Here is an 18,087-nt window from a genome sequence, read left to right on the forward strand (position 1 = left end):
GGAGAGTAAAGGCCAGAACACACATGAATATATTTGAACACCTTTTATAAAATATTCATATTTCCAAAAGAAAATATCCATTTTTTAGAGGAAAACGTGTGGGTGGGTGGGGCAGTTCCTGAATTTTCCCAGATTTTTTCACATCTCTACCCTGTTCTAAAATGGCTCACAATCTAAAAAGGGTCATACCAACAGCAGCCATTGGAGGAATGCTGTGCTGGGTTGGGGGATAGAGAGAGAGAGAGAGAGAGAGAGAGAGAGTATATCCTGCTTTTTCTCTGATGAGCGACAGTTGATCTGCCATTGCTAAATATGAGAGCCACTACTTGAAAAGGAGCCTCTGCTGAATTGGGAGGGGTTACACAGTTTCCCCAGGCAGTCACCTAGCCAGATCAGTCTTCCTAGCCATGCATCTGGTCGCCATTGGTGACCTGATTTTTATGTCCAGGTGACAGGGCTTCTCTCTCTCTCTCTCTCTCTCAAAATAATGGTGTCTCTCTGGCCTGCAGCAGATTGAGCAGCTTTTGCAGTGATAGTGTTCCCAGCAGCTAGCTGATTCTGATTGCCATCTTTTTTTTAGTGTAGAATGCAAAAGGAAATGACCTACTGTCATTTCCTGCTTTATAGATTTGGAAAGGTTAGTACCAGCAGCAGCCGCCATCTGCCCAAAACAGAACTACCGCTTCAAACTAAATCTGCTGCTGCCCAGAGAGAGAGAGCGCACACTCACACACACACGATAAAAGTGAGGTAAGCACTACCACATCTAAGCCCCGCATCCAAAAGCAGGCACTGTTTAAAAAAAAAAAGGAGATTACATTGGGGGAGACCAGAACAGACAAGACCAGATCTAAGCCTACTTAAATTCAGCAAGGTGGTTGTAGCATGGGTCTTCAGACCATGACCTGGGATATGTTTTGCCTGGGGAAAACACAAGTTTATCTCTCCTCTTCCTTCCCATACTGCATCCATGGTTTTATTCCTTGATTAGGTAGAAATTCTGTGGCTGTAGGCACTTTTGCTTAATAGAATGTGGTTTAGGTCATGGGTGAACCTACTCATATATGGTTTGTGACAAAATTAGTGATCCTTTTAAGAAAGGTATTAATAAGCTGGAATGGATTCAGAAGAGGGCATAGATAGTGAGGGATCTGAAAACCCAAGTCCTATGAGGAACAGTTGATGGAACTGAATGTGTTTAGCCTGAAGAAAAGAAAACTAAAGGGATATAAGATGACAGCTATCTTCAAATATCTGAAGGATTATCACTTAGAGAAAGGAGTGGACTTGTTCTCTTTTGTTCCTGAGGCCAGGACTAAAACCAGTGGATGGAAATTACAAGGAAGCAGATTTAGACTAGACATTAGGATGAATTTCCTAAATATAATAGCTGTTTGACAGTAGAACAGTCTGTCTCATGCCGTGGTAGAGGATCTCCTTCTCTGGAGACTAGAGATCTGTCAGAGATGCTGTAGTCGTTTACTGCCCTGAACAGGGATGGACTAGAAAACCTCCAAAGTCCCTTCCAATTCTAAAAATCTATGATTCTATGAAATAGCGGCATGAAGCTAAATTATTTAATGAATCTAGGATTATCCTCTTCACCTCTTCATTCTAGCAAGGGTCAAATTCCTTTTATTTTTTTAAAAAAGGCAAAATTAGGCTAACCTTTCGACATGAATACACTGAGGCGTTTCACACGACCCGTGTGAAGTGCCAGGTGGGGTTTGGTAGGGAAAGCGGGCTTAGCCCACTCTCCCCACACATGAGCAGTTGCGGCTGACACATGATCGAAAGGACGAGGTTAACGGAGCGCTCCCTTCATTAAACTCATTTAGGGGTAGGGGTTTCTAGGCAGGCTAGCCACCAGAGAACCACCGGGCTTGCCCACAAGCTCGGTGGTTCTCACGGCCACGCAAAAGTGGGCTAATGCAGCCCAGCCCGCTTTTGCGCAGATGTGAATAATTTCACTGTATGAACAGTTTGCTAACTTTTGAATGGGTGCTTGTCGAGACTCTAATACTCAGGCTCCAGAAAACTACTAGTCTGATGAGTTAAAAATGATGCCTGAAAAATGAAAAAAGTCCTGATGAGTAATGTACCAATATAGCTCAAAGAACCATCTGATGAGTAAAATATTTTTGCCTGGCTCATGAACTGAGCCAGCATTTCTTGACCCCTGTTGGTAGGTTAGTGATATCTGCTGACTAAGAGCTCCTCCACCCTTCTGCTTGCCACTCAGTCAAGATAATGCTTAACTGCTCCAAAAATTGGCTGGTGCCCAAATTTTTAGTAATCTTAATTCTCAGTGAGTGTGTTACAGTCTGTCACTAGAAAACTGACTTAGAAGAGATGGTCCGTAAAGGGTGTTTGTTTTAATTTAGGTCTTACCCTCAGTTCTGAGGAGCCAAAACCAAAGTTCTTTTGTAAATTGTATACAAACAGCTTGGTGCCATGAATTTCCACCAAACTGATGTTTGATATTTCTTTGAAATTTTGCAGATTATTGCAAAATAGCTTAGAGGGTTAGTTGCCAGGAAAGGGTTTTTTCTATCTGAATAGTTGGTTTTAAAATAAGTGTTCAGAGATGCTTAAATGTATCGGAAAATAGGGGGAAAGACAGTTTTATATGACGGAAGGAACAATGAGGTGAAGTTAATGAATGGGGAAACTCCCCTTCTAACAGAAATGAAGTTTTGAACACATAATAAAATGAGTGCCTGAAGAATACTAACCATACCCACACTTTCCAAGTGGTATCTCTAAGGCCATACTTCTTACAGGTCTTTCCAACACAGAATAGGCTGGTTCTCATGACCAGCAATAGGATACAACAAGCTTCCTACCTGGGTTTGGGAGCTGTGCACACTCCCACTTTGCAATCATGCACTCATAAAAAGCAGGGTAGGATGTGTGTGTGTGGGGGGGGGGGGGTCATAGTCTGCAAGGTTCCCACTGACTAGGGGGACTTTGTCCTACTCAACAGCTGTACCCAGCTGTTTAATAAGGTAGGAGGAAAAGCCTTGCAAGTGATCACTTCCCCCACCTTCTACCTTGCAAAATGGGAGTCCCCTTCGCACACCTGCCAAACCTGAGTAGTATGCTGTCCTGTCCAAATAATCCAACTAGATTAGATGTAGGCTGTAATTAAAATGTTATCTGAAATAAAAGAATCTAGTTGGCGTCCCCCACAACCAATCTGGCCTCCAACTTGGACGACGGCTAGAACGACGCTGGAGGAAGAGCCGTGCCGAATCTGATCGAACACGGGCTAGAGCCCATCTTAGGGACTACTCCGTGGCGGTGGGGGCGGCAAAGAAATGTTTTTTCTCCGCCTCCATTGCATCTGCTCAGTGCAGACAAACAGAGCTGTTTCGTGTGGTAAAAACATTTCTCCACAGTACATCCCCCCCAGGTAATGGGGGAGGAATCATCCACAGCTCATTGTGATCAGTTTGCTTGCCACTTTGCAGATAAAGTTGCTCGCATCCGTGCTGACCTGGACTCCAGAGTTTTGGCAGTTACGGCAGATGTGCCTTTGGTACCATCTGGTCCAGTTGTGTTGGATTCTTTTCAGTTAGTGCAGCCTGAGGATGTGGACAAGATCCTGGGCAGTGTGCGGGCGACATCATGCGCTCTTGACTCTTGCCCTTCATGGCTAATAAAAGCTGCCAGGGAGGATACAGGTTGGAGGTGATCATTAATGCTTCATTAAGGGAGGGCAGGATGTCATTGTGCCTCAAGGAGGCGGTGGTAAGACCACTATTAAAAAAGCCCTCCCTTGATCCCTCCAACCTGGACAACTATAGACCTACATCTAACCTTCCCTTTTTGGGCAAGGTGATAGAGCTTGTGGTGGCGTCCCAGCTGCAGAAGGTCTTGGATGATATGGATTATCTGGACCCTTTTCAATCTGGCATCCGCCCCGGATATGGGACTGAGACTGCCTTGGTCGCTCTAGTGGGTGACCTTCGCTGGGAGCTAGACAGGGGGAGTGCATCCCTGTTGGTTCTACTGGACCTCTCGGCATTCGATACCATCGACCATGGTATCCTTCTGGACCGCCTCTTGAGTATGGGAATTGGAGGTACTGTGTTGGAGTGGCTCCGTTCCTTTCTTGGGGGGAGGGTCCAGAAGGTGGTGCTGGGTTCTGCTCGGTTCCATGGCCATTGGCCTGTGGGATCCTGCAGGGTTCGATTTTGTCCCCCATGCTATTTAACATCTACATGAAGCTGCTGGGAGAGGTCATCCGGAGACTTGGACTGAGTTGTCAGCAATATGCAGATGACACTCAGCTTTATTCCTCCTTGTCACCAGATCCTAGGGAGGCGGTGGATGTCCTGAATTGGGGATTGGAGGCCGTGATGGGCTGGATGTGGGCTAATAAACTGAGACTGAATCCAGACAAGACGGAGGTAATGCTGGTCAGTAGGAGAGCCAATTGGGATGAGGAGATTTTACCAGTTCTGGATGGGGTTGCACTTCCCTTGAAGGAGCAAGTACGCAGCTTGGGGGTACTACTGGATCCGGCCCTGCTTTTGGAAGCTCAAGTGGAGGCGGTGGCCAGGGGTGCCTTTGCACGGCTTCGGCTAGTGTGCCAGCTGCGTCCCTTTCTCAAGAAGGCAGATCTGGCCACAGTTACCCATGCCTTAGTCACATCACGGCTGGATTACTGCAATGCGCTCTACGTGGGGCTGCCCCTAAAGAATATCCAGAAACTGCAGCTTGTACAAAATGCGGCAGCTAGGGTTCTATCTGGAGCTGCCCGGTGTGATCACATCACAGCTATTTTGAAAGAGCTCCACTGGTTACCAGTGTGTTTCCAGATCCAATTCAAGGTGCTGGTTTTGACCTTTAAAGCCCTTAACGGTTTGTGCCCGGGATACCTGAGGGACCGCCTGCTCCCAAGGGTTGCTGCCCGCTTAATGAGATCATCTGAGCGGGCTCTGCTCCAGGTGCTGACAATGAGGGAGGCTAGGTTGTCATGCACTCGGGACAGGGCCTTCTCTCTTGCTGCCCCCAGACTTTGGAATGCTCTCCCAGTGGCCATTCGCTTCTCAGACTCAGTCACAGTTTTTAGAAAGCTGGTTAAATCTTGGCTTTTTATCCAGGCCTCTTTACATGATTGTTTTATTGCTGCTTCTGTGTGTTTTTATCCATGTATAGTTTTCTGTATTTGTATATTATATATTTTAATATCAGATTGTTTTTATATTTTTAGCTAAATACTTTTAATTCATTTTTATTATGTGTTTTAACTTTTGTAAACCGCCTTGAGATTGTTTTTAATGAAAGGCAGTATATAAATCTAACAATAAATAAATAAGGACAGCCTCTAAGAATAGCCTTTTATCTTATGTGCAACATAAGGGTTTTTCCCCCTATGTGCTATTGTTAATCTGGATGTTAATTAATTTCCCCCCAAATACTCTTAGAGGCATAGTAGAGATGTAATTTACTTGCAGCAAGGAGGATAATTTGTAACATACATGTAGACTTAATTACCTCATCTGTTCCCCCTCCCCCTGTTCCCAAGGGCAAAAAACTATGTGTATACTGTGCATGCAACTATGCATGCAACTGTATGCATGTAGCCCTCAGATCACATGATTGTATGTGCACAGTGAAGTGGGGTGTATGTCAGAGAGCTGTGCATGTACACCCCCCCCACACACACACCCCTCTCTGCCATACAAAGAGAATCTGGCTGGGTAAGAGTGGAAACTAGCTCATGCTTTCTGAATCTACCCATCAGTAAAGTCAAGCTCATCATATTTGGGTTCAGGTATATAAGAACTATATACTATAAGTGGGACCTGAAACAAAATATTGCAGTGCATCACCAGCCCTTAAGAGGACTTCCCTCAAGCCTGGAGCAGGAGTCTTAGTACTGTTCATGCCTTGAAGGGTGAGGTCCATGGGGGGAAGGAAAAAGACATCTTTTTCTTTTTCATCCTCTTGAGTGTTTACTGCTTTGCTATATAGTGCTAGGTTTCCTGCTTGCCTTGAACCTCAGCATTTTATTGCTGTGTAGCAGGGAGGCAGTTTAGGAAAGGGAAAATGTGGTGTTCCCCCGCCCCTTTCCTTCTGCCTGAAACATTCCTATATCGTGCAGGTGGTTTGGGGTCATTTTGCATCATGGTACACATACAGACATACACTCATCTTTCCCGCTCCAGGATCCTGGGTTGCATAATAACCTTTCACGCAGAGGTGCTCTGTGGCCACAAACTCCTTATACTCCTATATACAGTTGCACTCATACAAAAAGTTCTTTTGGAATTTTTCTGCAATACAACTGCCCTTTCATTCATGGAAGGAGCTTGCAGCCATGGAGCACCTCAGTGTGAAAGTTTAGGACACAACCCACTTACTATAAGCTGTTAAGGGCTTAAGCAGGCCAGTTTCTTCTCCCCACCCTGCCCTTCATTTTCATGGTGGGGTTTTTTGGTTGGTTTGTTTGTTTGTGGGTTTTTTTGCATTGTAAACATTCCATCTCTGCTACTCTCAGCCATAGACTTAATTGATTGATAGACTCACATCATCTGCATGACTTCCAATTCATTTAGACAGGAATGGAAGTGACTGCTTCCTTTATAAAACAATGGAAAATTCAAGTTCTCAATGTAGCTGTGATTGGGCAACAGCAGTATGACCAGTGTTCTCTCTAATTTTTTTCATTTGTGCGGAATGGGTTATGTTCTGAGCGGCTGTATCAAGGCAGTGTGTGCACACATGGATTCAGATTGGGACCTTCCTGATTCAACCTGAGTGGGATCTAAAATTAACTGAATGGACATCCAAAAACGTGTGAGCATGCGCACATGCACACGCCTCAGAGGGAACTCTGAGCATAACCATCTTTCCCCTCACAAACAAAAAGTAGAAGGTGATCTCCTCCCACCTTCCAGACAATGAAATGAATTTGTTGGGTTTACATTGTTTTTGTATGCCAATAACATCCTCTGAGGTCCTAGAAGCTCTCAGAGCAGTTCTAGGAGTTGTTTTGTTTTCCTTAACACTTAATTTTCAAATGTGTACAGTCTGTACTTCTATATGTATCTGTTAGACCATATTCACCTATATTAGGGCTGCTCAACTTTGGCTCTCCTGCAGATGTTGGCCTACAACTCCCATAATCCCTGGCTATTGTCCACTGTGGCTGGGGATTATAGCAATAGCAATAGCACTTACATTTATATACCGCTTTATAGCTGGAGCTCTCTAAGCAGTTTACAATGATTTAGCATATTGCCCCCAACATTCTGGGTACTCATTTTACCGACCTCGGAAGGATGGAAGGCTGAGTCAACCTTGAGCCCCTGGTCAGGATCGAACTTGTAACCTTCTGGTTACAGGGCGGCAGTTTTACCACTGCGCCACCAGGGGCTTATGGGAGTTGTAGTCCAATAACAGCTGGAGATATAAGCCAGGATCCTTCATTCTTCCTTGCAGGCCCTGTTCTTGGCTGTACTGCTGGCAAGATTCAGTTGGAGAGGACCAGGGAGAGGGCCTTCTCAGTAGTGGCCCCTGTTTTTGGAACACCATCCCAGAGGAGCTTTGCCAGTCTCCCTAATGAGTTTTTAAAAGAGCTCAAAAACCATCCTCTTTCAAGGGATGTGTTTAAATCTGGTTTTAATTGGCTTTCCAGTAATCAACTTTAGTTTCTGTGGTGTTGCTCTTAATTTTGTTGCTCTTTGTCATATTTTTATTGTATTTTCCTTTTTGTTGTAAGCAGCCTCAAGTAGCAGTGTGCTGGAGGGGTGGGATAGAAGTATTTTAAATACATACCTTTGCCTACCTAGGGAATACTTCCAGTATGTAAAAACCACTTTTTTATGTTGGAGTAGTCCTGTTTCACTTCCACTGATAGTGAATTCAGAGTATTTGAGTTCCTATGGGGGGTGGGGCGGGGTGAGAGAGAGATAGAAATAGAAAATGCTCACAGATTGTATTGGCATCTTCCATGATGATGATGATGAAAAAATATATTTCTTGTATCAAAGAAATGAGTTTTTTCCTTCACTTCCAGGGAGGTTCAGAAAGCAGTGAACACTGCTCAGGGGCTGTTCCAAAGATGGACAGAGCTCCTGCAAGATCCATGCACAGCTACAAGAGAGGAAATTGACTGGACCACTAATGAACTGAGGAACAATCTAAGGAGCATAGAGTGGGATCTTGAAGACTTAGATGAAACTATTAATATCCTTTGGGTTGTCAGTCAATTAACTTTACCCAGGAGACCATATGGTTTTGAAACAGAGTTATTCAGTCTAATAAATCAGAAGTCTTCATATACTGTAATTTGTCACATTGGAGTACTGTTTAGACCAAAATGTTTGTTTAGAATCTTACATGGCAAGTTATTCCTTAAGATTAAAAGGTGCATGTTTGTTCTCGTTTGTCTAGTTCAGCATACATTCAGCTAAGTGACTGTGAGGGCTGGCCCTCTGTTTAAGCACCTGTTGCCACCAGTGTGGGATTTTTAGCTTTTTTGACTGGTTCCACATCCAGTCACTGAAACCCCTGTCTCTCAGTTATAACACAAACTCAGTAATGTGGTAAATCAGTAGAGCAAGTAGGTGGGAGGTGGGAACAAAACAACAGATGGAGACAATACAAAAATAGTGAACAACAAGAATAGGTTTACTGGAATATAATCTTCAAAAATAAACAGATTACAGGAACAAACGGAACAATTCAGTTAAACAAGAGTATAATTTTAAAACTATTGGACAGACAAGCTTGCTAGCCATCTAAACTAAGGCCTAGCGGGTTCCAGTAGACCCAGCTCCCTCACTGCTAATTCCCCAGCAGCTTCAGCCCAACCCTACCCAGCTAGTCTACCAACCTTCCAGCCTCTCAGCTCACACAGCAGTCTGCTGTCCCTTTTCTTCAACTCTGATCTCTCCTTTTATTTACTTCTCCCCCTGCCGCCCCCGCAAGAGGTGTACACCGTGATTCCTACCACAGGCAACCAGAACCAGTGGTTTCTTTACATAAGGAAAAACCAGAAGAAATGCATTCTATAGCTTATTTTTAGAATGTATTTTGAAACCCTCTCTAGATTTTTGTACTGCTTTAATTTAGTTATAAATTGAGCAATTCTAATGGTCTCTGTGAAGGAATGAGTCTTTCCCTATCTATTTTGTAAATTATTTTCTTTGTATTAGTTTGTTCTATGTTCCTTCTGGTTCTATAAAGCTCTGCAGGGGTTAAAAGGTTGCAGCCTCCAAATGACAGCGATGTCCAAGGTAAAAAGTTGTTTTGCTGCTGGGTTTTGGAGGGAATGCATCTAATTGTTCTGGTTGGTTGTGTCCAGGCAGAAACCCATTAAAGGCCCCATTAATAATGGTTAGAAGCTATGTAGGAATGTTTCCTTAACTGACTATTCTCAACGCATTGTTGAAGCAAATCCCCGAAAATTCAACCTTGATGCAACAGAACTGAGTGTAAGAAAAGCTTTTATCACAAGCACACGACAAGTTGTCAGGGTAAGTAATTTGAGTTTGTTTGGGGAGGTACTCTGTAATATAGAACAAGAAATTCTAGCCATTTCATAGATCAGTTGGATGGGGGAAATTCAGTTTTCCTAAGAGCAAGTGAGATATAAACATAGTTTGCAATACTTGATTCTGTTCCCCCCCCCAAACCCTGATAAGTGTTTGAAATTGAATTATTTGTTCAATTTTTTAAAAATTAAAGCAGAATTATATTCAAAATATAAGTTGCAAAAAACCCAAGGGCAGGCCCTGATCCAGAGAACTGCACAACTTGTTCCATGCACACAATAAGGCTTTCGACTATTTTTGGTAACAGCAGTCCTTCACTTCCATCTGCACTGCAGGGCAAAACTTGGTGAGCTACAAAAGTTATTAGCAGGCAAGTTTGCTTTTTTTTTTAAAGGACAAAAGTCCTTCTAAATGTCTGCAAAGAAGTTCTCTGAATTGTGGTCAAAATGCATGTATGAAGTATTGGGGGAACAGCAGTGCTAGGTTAGGAAGAAAAAGAGGAGCATTTGGTTAGTTGTGAAATAACTGGAATGCATTGCCTTTAACAGTCTTACGATAAGAAGTACAACTAAGTGAGTAAAGTTACAATCTATGCTCCAGGGAGCATTCCTATTAAATTTCTTGCTGTAGAATAAATTGGCTATGGATTGTAGCATTTATTTTAGCTTCACCGTCCTTTGAGGAATGGCTTGGTATGGTAGTAAACCATCAAACTAGGTTACCTGGGGTTGGAGCCCAGAGATTCTTCCTGTACCTTTAAATTTGTTGGTGAGTTAGCAGACAAGGTAGGAGGACCAAATGACCGCCCTGAGCCATTTTGGAAGGGCGGTATACAATTATAAATAAATAAATAAATAAATAAATTCCCCTGCTCCTTGTTTCCACTTGCTGAGTAGCACACTGTTCATTGCAGTGTGCAAGGGTAGACAAAAGGATCAGGGGAGAAATCAGCAAACACTACCACTGCATCATCTCCCTATTCAGCTGAAGATATAAAAGAGTACAGGGGGAATCTCTGGATCACAACCTGGCAGCCAAAGCAGGCATATTTAGAAATTCAACAACTGCTGGACTCAAACATTTTTCATAGCCAAACGTAAAGAAACCATTGAATTCTTGATCGATACTTCAGCATTTCGTTCCCAATGTACATTGGCATCCTTTTGCTACAGCTGCCTTGATAAAAGTAGAACACAGCCTGTTTTTGATGCAGAAACCTACACTTGCTTCTGTATGGCTGCCTAATGGAGCCTCTCTATTACTTCAGGAGTTGATCAGTGACTACCATGGTTGGTTTTGTTTTTTTAGCCTACTTTCCAAAAGGAAGTGAGATAAGTGCGCTCACATAGGGTATTTTTTGGGATCTGCCATGTTGGAAGCTACTCAAAGTACAGACATCTTCACTTTGTAACCCACGTGCTGATGACAGTCAGGTATAAACTAAATTCACAGCGCACTCTTCATTCATTCATTCATTAGATTTCTATACCGCCCTTCCAAAAATGGCTCAGGGCGTTTTACATAGAGAAATAATAAATAAATAAGATGGATCCCTGTCCCCCAAAGGGCTCAAAATCTAAAAAGAAACATAGGATAGAGACCAGCAACAGTCAGTGGAGGTAATGTGCTGGGTGTGGATAGGGCCAGCTACTTTCCCCCTGCTAAATAAAGAGAATCACCACGCTTACCTAGGATCCCCTCCCATGTGCTGTGAATTTAGTTTATACCAGACTGTCAGCACATGAGTTACAAAGTGGTGTTGCTATGTTAAAAAGCAGTTTAAAAAATAGGCTCCCTTAGTTCTACTTATCATTCACAGTGCCTACTGATCAAAAATACACAAGCAGCCATACTTTATCTTTCTATTTTTCTAAATTAAAAAAAAAGAGAGAGAGAGAAGAGATTTTACAGTGTAGCAAAAAATACATAAGGACAGTAGTTACAGTTCCAGAGCATTATGAAAAATATCATTTTCTCTATAAATGTGTCCCTTTAGCACAGCTCCTCATATATAAGTTAGTTGGCATTTTGACAGTAGTTAAAGTCCTCATAAACCTGTTTGAAGCAGCAGGTGGCTCTGGTTTTTTCCTCGTTATCTGCAATACATTTCCCCCCAGTTATTAATAAATTCATTATATCTAAGTCTTTTTCCCCCCATTAACAGTATTTGAGAGAGCATAGAGGAATTGTTTTAGGGTCTAAAGGTAAAAAGTACCTTGTTGCCTCGTTAATTTTAAATTGTAATTCTCCAAAAATCTTGTTTGATAGTCAAGATACAAATCAAAATGTGTGTTGCCCTATACCACCACCACCAACATAAATGCAGTGGCAAACTTAGAACATAAGAACAGCCCTGCTGGATCAGGTCCAAGGCCCATCTAGTCCAGAATCCTGTTTCACACAGTGGCCTACCACTTGTTCTGTTTGTGCCATACCAGGGATTGTTCTGACAAGAATGCTCAAGTATTCATTATCTCCTAAATTAGATAGCATTATTTAGATTTGCTAATATAACTGGCACAAGTGTCCATACAAATACCTACCTACTCTTGAATTGAGTAGTTGACCACCAAAAGCTTGTGTGAATAGATTCCTTTTTTTAAAAAGGCACTGAAGTTGGGCTACCCAATATGATGTAAAGTCTGTGATAGACTATAGAACTACTTTATTTAAAAACTATGTCTAATTATGCTAACTTATGAATGTTGTTTTTTGTCTGAATAGGATATGAAGGATCAAATGTCAAATACTTCTGTTCAAGCACTGACTGAAAGGAAAAACAGGCAGGTCAGTTCTGTTGCTAGATTGTCTTCTGCCTTGCCATAGAATTTCTTGGATGCAGCTGAGGCATTTGTATCGGTTATTTAGTATTTCAGTATTGTTCATAAAGTCAAGCTTCTGAAAGGAAATCGCCTTATTTCAGAAAGGGCATAACAAGTCTGCAGTAATTAGGAGAATACTTTATTGTATTGCTTGCCATCTTAAGCTTAGTACATTGATTGATTGATTGGTTAAGTGCCGTCAAGTCGGTGTTGACTCTTAGCGACCACATAGATAGATTCTCTCCAGGATGATCTGTCTTCAACTTGGCCTTTAAGGACTATCAGTGGTGCATTCATTGCTGTTGTAATCGAGTCCATCCACCTTGCTGCTGGTTATCCTCTTCTCTTTCCTTCAACTTTTCCCAATATTATGGACTTCTCAAGGGAGCTGGGTTTTCGCATAATGTGTCCAAAGTATGATAGTTTGAGCCTGGTCATTTGTGCCTCATGTGAAAATTCTGGATTGATTTGTTCTGTGATCCATTTGTTGGTTTTCCTGGCTGTCCATGGTATCCTCAAAAGTCCTCTCCAGCACCAGAGCCCCCAACCACTGACGGTGCTATATGTGCAGTGTGTGTTCTCCGGCTTTCCCCAGACACACCAGCTCTGCTGCACCATTTAGTACTAAAGGGGGGGAAAGCATTTTAAAATTTAAAAAAAATCTTATCCCCTCGCCCCCCAATTCATTTTTAAAAATCTCTCGCCTACCGCCCACCCCCACCTGAAGCCAGCCGGTTTGGTATAAACCAGATCTCACCTGGTGAAGCTCTCACCCAGTGAAGCGAAGTCCCGGGCCCGGTGCAGTTGGGAGGAGACCCGCCCAAACCAGCAGCAGCAGGAAGACGACAAGGAAGAAGAACCTCCAGTAGCAGCAGCTCCCTCTCCTCCTCCTGCCAGCACCAGTGAGAGCTCAAGCAAGCCAAGGCCAACTCTCACCAACTGCTTTTGCAGAGCCGTTAAGTTTGGAACTTGCCGGCTGGTCGCAGCTTCAGCATTTGCGAGTCTGCCCTGCCCCCCCCCCGTCCCTTTAAACATCCCTTCAAACATGTAGGAAGGAGTTTTTGTGTTACTCAGGTTGGAGAGGAGAGCTGGTCTTGTGGTAGCAAGCATGACTTGTCCCCTTAGCTAAGCAGAGTCTGCCCTGGTTGCATATGAAAGGGAGACTAGAAGTGTGAGCACTGTAAGATATTCCGCTCAGGGGATGGAGCCGCTCTGGGAAGAGCATCTAGGCTCCGAGTTCCCTCCCTGGCAGCATCTCCAAGATAGGGCTGAGAGAGGTTCCTGCCTATAACCTTGAGAAGCCTCTGCCAGTCTGTGTAGACAATACTGAGCTAGATGGACCAATGGTCTGACTCAGTATATGACAGCTTCCTATGTTCCTATGATCTTCCCTGAATAGGCAAATGTAGCAGGCCCAAGGAAATAAGTTTGTGAGAGGCAGAAGTGGTGACTTCTCCTCTTTTATCCTCTTGTCAGAGTGGGGACAAAACAGTGACAAGCCAGTCAGTCTCCAGAGCCTCTCCTGCACTTGCTGCCTGCTCAGGACAGTGGTGGATCAGAGCCTCCTCGCCCTACCCCCACCCCCAAAATTCCAGCAGACAGAGGCTTCCTGTCCATGCATTTTTTGAGGGATGTATGAACGGCACCCTAGTCTTAACTAAGTTTTGCTTTCACATGTGAAATCCTTCTATGACCCCCTTTAGCAAATTGCATCTACATCCTCTGTGTTCATTATGTCCTAGATCTCCCTTAGCTTTGAACCAGCAAGTTACACCTCAGAACATAGCCCATTTTTGTTAGCCTACTTTCCAGTAGACTTATGAGATCACCTCCATCAATGCCCAGACTGATATTAACGAAATAATGCCCAGACTGATATTAACCAAATCAGGTATAGTTGTAGGGACACCTCATCTACCCTGATTCAAGATGGCGGATGCATGCACTTTTTGAGGTGCAAGTGGGCTAAATTGTGGACTGCCTAACCGATTTGAACCAATTTAGGTATTGTGTAGTGAGTGACACACAGGGATACCACAATGGCATAGTTTGATGATGTCATCCACACTGATTCAAGATGGTGGATGTGTAAACATTTGAGGCACAAGAGGTCTAACTTGTGGACCACCTAACTGATTTGAACCAAATTTGATAAGTGAAAGGAAAGTAGGCAGACTAGTTCTTGTTTTCCATAGTGCCCACATTCCATCTCACTGACACCCATCTTTCTAACTGGAACTTTATTGCTGGAGTTGCTGTACTTCAGGATCTCTAACAATCCATCTTAAATTGCTACAAACCTTTTCATTGCCGGCATCCTGTCTGTTTTCCTTTATGTAGGAAAAGCTCACTGCCATAACAGTTTGCTTGAAAACAGACAGTGAAATAGGCAGAACAGCCTATAAGGTACACAGTATCAAAAGCAGAAAAGTGATAGCATGTTACTTGGCATTCCTTTAAAGTGTCATTTTAGGAATGTGTCAGGATTGCTATTGTATATGCACAGACTGCTAAGTTAATTCCTTTTTATTCATGGATGTGCAGGTGCTGCTGGGAGAAAGTGGAAGTCATAGTTGGAGTTCTGGGGCTGACAAGTATGTCCGCTTAGATCAAGAAATGCAGTTGGCAAATTCACATTTCATTGAGGAGCATCAGGCACAGCAGCAGGTAGGATATTTCCTGTGGCCAACTTTTACAGTCCTCCTTGACACCGGGTGTGGGTGTGGCAGGACAGCAGTCATGGGGGCCTGGAAGATCAGAAGCCAGAGCATGCAGTAACAGTTCAACAACTAGATGATCAGATATGTGGAAAAAAATAGCCAAGTCTGGCTGGGGGGCAGTCAGCCGCTAATGTGTCTTTCAGATAAGATTTGGCCTTGAGAATGTTGATATCTCCAGGCCGCTAGTGGGATTCTCAGGCATGCACAATCTCTGTTTGAGGAAACAAGGATGGCCTAGGTTGTTTAGAGGAAAGCAGCAGGAAGTAGTTCAATAGATTGTAATGAGGAAGTCCAATGATCCTTGGGTGCGAACTTGTGGAATTCACAGAGCAACAAAGGGAGTGAACATCAAACCTCTTTCCAGAATTCCAGGCTTACTCAATTTAGACACACATACCCCAGCTGTTTTTGAACTATAATCCACATAATCCCCATCCACAGTGACCAATAGCCAGGGATTATGGGAACTGAAGGCCAAAACTGAGCAGCTTTGCTCTATTCTGAGGCTTGGAGAAGCAGGAATCTAGGAGGGAAAATCTCAACCCATGTGAAATGAGACCCCGCCTCTCTTGTGCCAGCTCTGAGATCCCAATTCTCAAACTTTTATTTTTGTATGCATTCAGATACAAGGTTAAATACCAACCAGTGTTACCAAATAAGAATATTGTTCTGTGATTGTATAGCTATTGCATAATAAGAATTATCTAATTTTCAAAAACATATTTTTTCCCCTACTCTGGACTCCCAAGCCAGTTCTAGCTGGATGCATGATTAACTAAATACATTTATTTCTCTCACTTTCTGGGTACCAGTTTATTATTGAACAGCAGGATGAACAGTTGGAGTTGGTCTCTGGCAGCATTGGGGTACTAAAGAACATGTCCCAGCGCATCGGAGGGGAGCTGGATGAACAAGCAGTGTGAGTCTTGAACAGATTTTAGTCTCTCTAGTCGTACATGCCTAATAATTAGCAGTTAATAATTTAGTTCTTTGATAACATCATACCTGCTTGTGGGTTTCCCCGAGACAAAGGGCTGGCCTTTGTTGGAAACAGAATACTAGATGAGGTGAATCTTTGGTCTGATCAAGCGGGTCTCTCAGCCAGCGTCTCAAGCAATCAATTTAGATAGCTCCGCTGAGGTGACTAAAAGTAATTTGCCCTCAAGTATAATTACTGTTTTATCTAGTCCGAAGTCCTCCAGATTGTTTGGTATTTACTGAGAAATCTGAGTATTTAGTCCTGTTTAGTTTTCCTGTGCTGTAGCAGGTAGTGGGTTATAAGATATGTTTCTAGAGTTGCACATGTAGTACTTGTGCTGAAAGTAGGATGGCACAGTCATCTTGGCTTGTGCTTAATCAAGCAAGCTTTTGATTAAAATAGTGAAGCCTAAAACTGTTTCAGTTTGAAACCTTATCTGGTGTTGCCAACAGTGTTTTTAAAAAGTGTGTATATATAGCAAATGCTGGCATTTAAAAGGGAAGGAATCAATGATGACTGCTCACACCCATTGACAAATAAACTATTCCTTTCCTGGGGATACTGTGTCTCAAAATGAAACGGGGGGTGGTAGAGTAAGGTTCAGAGCAGAGTAGATGTTGCAAAAGTACAAACATTGATCTGCCATATAGCATTTGAAGAGCCCACTCTCAAGTTTCACAAGTCAAGAAGAGCCATTCTCTCCCTGAATGCCTGCTCTCCCCGCAGACCCGACAGAAGCTCTTCTCACGGATTGTGAGAAGAGCTTCATTGAGCCGACATATCTTTTCCCCTGCAGAGAGAGAAACATGCGTAGGGTATTTTTTAACAAATAACCCATTGGGAAAGAGTTAAACACACACACACCCCAAAATTTTGGTGCCCCTTGCAGTTGCAGTAAAATTGTAATTTTTTTTTTTAAACTCCAAACATGAGACTCACTCTTTGTGTGCTTCATGTCTTACCTACTTTCAAATGTAGCTACCAAAGTTTTTATAAGAAACTTCCCCCTACCCCAAGTGTTGTTTCAAAGCCAGTCTACAACTGCAGCTACTTTTGTCTGTTTATATTAAGCTCTTTTATATTATTTTGTTAGTTTTATGTTATATTAAGCTCCTGTTTATATTAAGTTCTTAGTCCTGTTTTCCTGTGGTTCCAGTATGTTGGATGACTTTTCTCATGAGCTGGACAGCACTCAGTCACGGTTAGATAACGTTATGAAAAAGCTTGCAAAAGTGTCACATATGACCAGTGGTAAGTAGCCTAGATTCTAATGTTAGTCTTCTCTCACTGAAGGGGGTCAAATTTCTTTATTTTGATCAGCGACCAGCATGAGATTAAAACAAGTGTAGAAGAGAAAACAATCAAACTTCTACTACAAACAATAAAACCAAATAAGTTTTAAAAATCCTCCTGAACATGAATCAAGATACTGAAAGTGGACCCACCAGAACTTCTAAAAATACATAACTAAGAATAAAAGGAGACAGCAGAATTTCATACTTATGCGATTATTACATAGAGATCAAAATTTAAACAGTTGCCTTCCTGAATCTGAGAGGGGTTAAACAATTCAGGAGCTCGGGGAAATTTTGTTGTTAGACTTACTGAAGATATACAAGTGATCCCAATACCTGCGTGCCCACCAGCAGTTAGCCACACTGGAGCTGCAAAAGTTGCTCTGGCCTTAAATCCATCACCTATTTTCCCGTTACTAAACTCTTACACAAACGAAGGGCTGCGCTACAAAATTTAGCTACCTGTCTGGTGGTGCTGCAATTGCTTCCTTTCAATAGCCTGCCAGTCATCTGAGAAGAATGAAGACCTGGGCATTTAGCCATCAAAGGGTAAATGAGATCCCGACACAGATCTCTATAGAACAAGCATTCCAACAGCACATGGGTAACCGTTTCCACTTGACCCTCCCCACATGGTCAGAGCCTCTCCCCATAGGGAATCCCTCTATATCTGCCCTCTAAGAGGGCTGAAGGCAGGGCATTGCATCTTGCCAGAGTAAAAACTCTTCTAAGTGGGGGCACCTCCAAGATAGTGAGATA

At 42.9% G+C, this 18,087-nt stretch overlaps 1 protein-coding gene across 2 annotated transcripts in view; it reads left to right on the forward strand.

Moving 5' to 3' along the window:
• Positions 1–18,087, forward strand: part of STX6 (syntaxin 6) — a 32,353-nt gene that overhangs the window by 3,065 nt on the left and 11,201 nt on the right. Inside the window, exons 2-7 of one of the 2 annotated variants that reach the window (XM_053247205.1) lie at positions 8,033–8,202; positions 9,400–9,494; positions 12,237–12,299; positions 14,879–15,001; positions 15,867–15,973; positions 17,190–17,284. In XM_053247205.1, coding sequence (XP_053103180.1) covers positions 8,033–8,202; positions 9,400–9,494; positions 12,237–12,299; positions 14,879–15,001; positions 15,867–15,973; positions 17,190–17,284 — 653 coding nt within the window. The remainder of the gene's footprint in view (positions 1–8,032; positions 8,203–9,399; positions 9,495–12,236; positions 12,300–14,878; positions 15,002–15,866; positions 15,974–17,189; positions 17,285–18,087) is intronic. The other variant, XM_053247204.1, reaches the window with a different exon arrangement.

Source organism: Hemicordylus capensis, chromosome 4, assembly GCF_027244095.1.
Source record: "Hemicordylus capensis ecotype Gifberg chromosome 4, rHemCap1.1.pri, whole genome shotgun sequence".
Taxonomy (NCBI): domain Eukaryota; kingdom Metazoa; phylum Chordata; class Lepidosauria; order Squamata; family Cordylidae; genus Hemicordylus; species Hemicordylus capensis.